This window comes from Camelus dromedarius, chromosome 8 (assembly GCF_036321535.1).
Source record: "Camelus dromedarius isolate mCamDro1 chromosome 8, mCamDro1.pat, whole genome shotgun sequence".
Taxonomy (NCBI): Eukaryota; Metazoa; Chordata; class Mammalia; order Artiodactyla; family Camelidae; genus Camelus; species Camelus dromedarius.
Window position 1 is genome coordinate 6,263,764 of NC_087443.1, and position 6,000 is coordinate 6,269,763.

At 40.5% G+C, this 6,000-nt stretch overlaps 1 protein-coding gene across 3 annotated transcripts in view; it reads left to right on the plus strand.

Moving 5' to 3' along the window:
• The window catches only part of CAPN9 (calpain 9), a 45,487-nt gene extending 43,721 nt beyond the window's left edge, over positions 1-1,766 (plus strand). For all 3 annotated transcript variants that reach the window (XM_064488607.1, XM_064488608.1, XM_064488609.1), the window contains one exon: positions 1,610-1,766. In XM_064488607.1, the coding sequence (XP_064344677.1) occupies positions 1,610-1,636 (27 nt within the window). In that variant the 3' untranslated portion in view covers positions 1,637-1,766. The remainder of the gene's footprint in view (positions 1-1,609) is intronic.
• Positions 1,767-6,000: the final 4,234 nt, after the last annotated feature.

Below are 6,000 nucleotides of genomic sequence, written 5' to 3' on the forward strand. Positions count from 1 at the left end.
GTGTGGGGCCGAACTGACAGCCACTGTTTTAAACACCCCCTCCCCTCCACCCAGGGAACCGTCCAAGCCTTCCTCTGGCTGGGCCGGCCTCAGCTGCAGCTACTCTGCTGCCAGAGCCTGTGTGTCTTCCTCCATCCAGCCGCCTTCCAGAACCCTGGCCTTGGCACATGCAGTGCCCGGGAAGGAGGGCAGAGAGGAGAGAAAACCATCCCACGTAATCATGTTCCCCCAAGGCACTGTCACGATAAAAAAGCTGGTGGGAGGCATATGACTGTCAAAAGTCTTCTCTCAGGAATTGTTAGGAAAAGTAGACACCCCCCCCCAAATCATTAAGGACATAGAAGAAATAATAGCAAATGTCAACGAAACCAAAATTTGGCCCTTTGAAAACAATCAATAAAATGCATAGACCTGATTCAATATGGGGCAAGGCTTGGGGGAGGGCAGGGGGAGGCGAAGGAGGGCGAGAAGAAGGGAGAGTTGGAGGACAGAGGGCGTGATCGCCAGTATTAAGGAAATAAGGGACATTGCCACATTTACTATGTGACATTAAGGCGGTGCTGTGGAAAAATCCAGGGCAGTAAACTTGAACACTCAGGGAAAATTGACATTAATTTGCCAGAAGAGACACACAAGAGAAACAAAATCAGAACAGCGCTGAAATTGATTTGGTATCTAAAACCTCACTCCAAACAAAATTTGAGACCAAATAGCTCTATTGATGAGTTCTCAGAAACACTGAAGGAAGAAACACTATAAAACTTACAAACTCCTTCAGAAAGTAAAGGAAGAGAAGATACTATAGATATATATATCTGAGTTAGCAAAGCCAGAACCAGATTAAGAATTGATTAAGAAATGAAACAAAAATAATTCTTTATAAAATCAAATTCAGCAACAATCAGGAATGAAAGATAATATTTTATGGCCAAGTGAGATTTATTCCCCAAATGCAAGGCTGGATTTAGCATTGCAAAAACCAACCAATGTAACTTGTTGTATTAATAATTTAAAAGAGAAAAATATGGTAATTTTAGTAGATGTAGAAAGGGCTTTTGATAAATTCAAGATCCAGTCGTGGTTATGGAAGTCTACCATAAAAGACCAAACACATTCCAAGAAAATAAAGATGAAAAAGAGAAGAAAAAAAAAGCTGGTGGGAAGGAGGAGGCAGGAAGTCCATGCACTTCTTCACCAGCTCACTTGTAAAGAGACCAGACGCCCAGGCTGCTTCCCTTTCCTGCAGACCCTCCATGACCAAGAATCACCTCCATCCTCAAAACATTCTTGTCCAAGAGGAAAATAATGCTGATTTTATATTGCTCTGCCGCAGGTGCCTCAGGGAGGCTGTCTCTTTAACAGGGAGGAAGCACCTTTCTCTCTCTCTCCCCATCCGCCCTTGACCTGAGCTCGCTTGGAAAGGACTCGGGACCTCTGGAAAATTTCAAGTGCTGAGAATTAATTAATTAGTTTTTGTAATGTCTCATGTTGAGGCAGAAGTCCACGTTTGCAGGCAAAATAATCAGCTGGTGGAACTCCTGTGACGTCAACAAACGGGCTGGTAGGAAGCGGAAGGATAACCGTTCTCTCGCTCTCCTTTTATTCCCAGTTCATCATCTTGACAATGAACATTTGAGGCTTCTCTGGCGGGGATGCAGTCTGTCTGGCTGAGTCTTGGTTTGGACCGTGAACTTCAGAACGTCTGCTGGTGTACAGCCTTCAGGCGCAGGCGTCTCTCCGCTTCCACTGTCCCACCCTATCATGACCCCACCCCCGATCTTGGAAGAATGAGATGAACTCAGCTGTGGTCTCTGATTTGATGCGCCTTCTTTGGAAAGTCACTGCCCCGAGGTGGCTGATGCCAGCACCTGTGCCTTCCATCCAGGTTAAGGCATTGCCAGCGATGCCTCCCCCTCACTTCCCCCACCTCCTCCTGTTGCTAATTCATCAAAGCGCAACTCGGTGCTCAGAACCCTGGTTTCCACATAGCTTCAATCACTGTACTCAAACATCGTCCACGGAACAATGCTTTTTTAAATGTGTCTGTGGCCTGAGATGAGAAGGGAAAGGTGTGAGGTCATAAGTAAGCATTTTCTGCATCCTGGGCGTGATTCCTCATTAGGGCAAACCTCAGGAAATCCTGGATGCTTAGTGGTAAGAATGGAATAACATGGAGATCTCTGCCTCCTCCAAGAGCTGGTAACCACCACAGCCTCCGTCCAGTCCAGACATTCTTTGTGTCCAAAGCTTTTGGATCAGAAAAGCCAGATACAATGTTGTTTTATCTCAGGGAGTCCAGATTCAGGTCAGACTTGATCTCATTCATCTCCCCCATGGAGGGGAGAAGAGAATGAAGCCTTGCTCTAGCTCCTCTAACACTGAACAGGAACATCCCACCAAATTGGAATAATGGAAAAACCATAATAAGATCTGGACTCAGTAAGGGCTAGGTCTCAGGTTCTCATTAATACATTTGTGGCAGATGAGGCGAAATGGAGGGAGAGGTGGCTGGGATGAAACCAAGTTAGACTGAAGCTTCATCAGAACCCCCACCCCTGGGTAAAGAGGCCAGGGCAACGTGGTCTCCTCCCTCACCATCCTTCCCCGAGTCACCCAGCAACAGATGCAGGATGGGGGTGTTGTGTGATAACCATGTTTGTGTACCTGATATTTGACATCTTGAGGCCTTCTGAGCCCAGAGCGACTAACCCTCCCAGAGCTACTCAGGTCCCGGGGACAGTAAATAGTTCACCTGAGAGTGCCTTTCATGTGCAAAATAACCAATCCAGAGCCTACATCCCAACTACCTCTTTTATTGGGCTCTCACACTCCACGCCACCTTCCACCTGCCCTAATAATCCTACTGGACAACAGAGACAGACCCTGTGCCCTAGACCCTGCTGGAGTTATTCAAACTAGCCAACCCTCAGCCTTCTTACCCTGCCTCATCTATTCCTTCCATGGAAACTACAATAAAAACCCTCACCCACAGTTTTCCTTCACTCTTCCTGCTTCATGACTGACCCTGGTGCTTCCCCATGTGGCCCTGCATGGCACAGGGTGCCCCCTCTTCTTGGGGTCTGTGAATATAACAAGTTATTTTTTCAATGGCAATTGTCTTCTCATCTGTTGGCCTCACACTAGATGGTAACTTGAATTTGCAGGTAGAAAGTAAGAGTACTGGAAATGGTATCTACGTAAATATAAAAGATTGTGTAAATATATTTTTCTCTTTTCTCGTAATTTTGTTAAAAGATGTAAGATTTTATAAAAAAAATTCTAACACTATATTGTTGGGTTTATAACACATGCAGAGATACACGATAATCACAGCACAAAGGAGAAGGGAGGGAATGAAGGTATATTAGAGCAATATTGCTGTATTTTACTGGAATGAAGTCAGAATTAACCTGAAGTAGATTGTGTAAGTTAAAATGCATACTGTAATCTGTAGGGTCAGCACTAAGAAAATAACCCAAAACTGCAGTAAAGCAACAAAGGAATCAAAATGGTGTGCTGAAAAAACTGTTTAGCACAAAAGCAGTAAAGGGAGAACAGATTTAAAAGTGAGATGTAGAAAACAAAATGGAAGACCTAAATCCAACCACATCAATAATTATATTAAATATAAATGGACTAAACACTATAATCAAAAGGCAGCTATTGTCAGATTGGATTAAAAAATCAAGATTCAGTGGATACAGTCTAGAAGAGACACATTTCACACACACACACACACAAACTCACAAATAGGTTTGAAGTAAAATGATAAAAAGGGTATACCATGCAAACGGTAGCAACAAGAGAGCCAGAGGGAACATATTACCATTAGACAAAATAGACTTTAAGAAAAAAATATATATTACTAGAGACAAGGAGGGGCATTTCATGATGATAAAGGATAAATACATTAGGAAGATATAACAAATTTAAATGTAATAGTGTCTACCAGCAAAGTCTTAAAATTTATGAAGTAAAAATGGATAGAAATGAAAAGAGAGAGACGATTTAACAATTATAGTTAGTTCAATACCCAACTTACAGTAATTGAGAGAACAGCTAGACAGAAAATCAGCAAGGATATAGAGGATTTGAACAATACTATCAACCAACTTGACATTCATAGAACACGCTACCTAAAAATAACAAATACATATTGTTTTCAAAGGTATATGGAACGTTCTCCAGTTTATACCATATCCTAGGCCATAAAACAAATTTCAATATATTTAAAAGGATTTAAATCATTTAGAGTATGTTCTCCAGCCACAAAGGAATTAGAAATCAGAAATAAAAGAGATAAATTTGGGAAATCCTCAATTTTTAGAAATTAAACAACACATTTCTAAATAACCCATGAATCAAAGAAAAAATCAGTGAAAATTAGAAATATTTTGAACTGAATTAAACAAGAATACAGCATATCAAAATTAATGGAATGGAACTAAAGTAGGACTTAGGAGAGCAGAAAGTTCTCAAATCAATGACTTCTGTCTTAAGAAACAAGAAAGACAAAGAGAGAGAGAAAGGCAAATTAAACCCAAAGAAAGCGATAAGAAAGAAAGATCAGAGCAGAAATCAATGAACTAGAAAACTGAAGAACAGAGAAAATTGAGAAAATGAAAGATTTGTCCTTAGAAAGCTCAATAATATTGATACACTTTTAGCTAACGTGACCAAGGTGCCAAGTCAACTCAATGGAGGAAAGGATGGTCTTTTCAACGAATAGTGCTGGAAGGACTGGTTACCCACAGAGCCATATGTGAAATAAACAAAGCCAAACTTAGATTGGCATCTTACCATGTAAAAAAATCAACTCAAAATGCATCGTACTTAAAAGTGAGTTAAAACTACCAACCTTCTAAAACAAAATGCAGGAGTAAGTCTTTGTGACTTTGCATTAAGCAAAGATGTCTTCGACATGACACCAAAAGTGCAATCCATTAAAAAAAAAAAAACTTTGTAAATAAGACTTCATTGAAATTAAAATATTTCCTTTTCAGAAGGCATCATTATAAAAAGAAAAGCCACAAACTGGAAGAAAATATTTGCAAATCATCTGTCTGATCAATGATTTATATCCAGAATATATGAAGAACTTTTACAACTCAGTAAGAAAAAAAGAAACAACTCAAGTTTTCAAATGGGCAAAGATTTCAATTGACATTTCTCCAAGGTGGATATACAAATGGCTAATAAACACACGGAAAGATGCTTGACATCATTAATTAGTCATTAGGGAGATGCACACACCTACCCTTTAAAGCCACAGTGAGATACCACACATACAGTGGCGATAATGAAAAAGATTGGCAATATCAAGTATTGGTGAAGATGTGCAGAAACTGAGCCTTCCCCTGCTGGTGGTGGGAATGTAAACTGGTACTGCCACTTTGAGAAACAGGTTGGCAGTTTCTTTAAAAGTTAAACACACGCTTACCATAGAAATAAACAATTCCACTCCTGGGTATCCTCCTATGAAAAATAAAAATGCAAGGTGGAGACACAGAGGCTTGTGCGTGACTATTCATAGCACCATTCTTTACAAAGCCCCCAAAATGAAAACAGTCCATGGCAGGGGAATGGATAAACAGCATTCTTTACAGAATTATTACAACTGTTGTAAAATCAACCACTGTTACGTGCTTATTCCACTTCCATTTCCATGAAGCTCCTAGTAAAGACAAATCCACAGAGACAAAAAGCAGACCCGTGGCTGCCTGGGGCTGGGAGTGGGAGTGGGGATTAACTGCAAACAGCGTGAAGGAGCTTTCCGGGGGGATGGAAATGAACTAAAAATGGACCATGGTGACGGTTGCACAACTCTATACATTTACTAGAAAGCATCTCTTTGTACACTGATAATGGCTGTGTTTTGCAGTATATAAATTATACCTCAGTAAAATGAGTAATAAAAAGTACATGATCTATGAGATAAAGAGCAGACGTAAGAGAGAAAATAAGTAGATAAATAATATTGAATTAGTCAATGTCTAACAC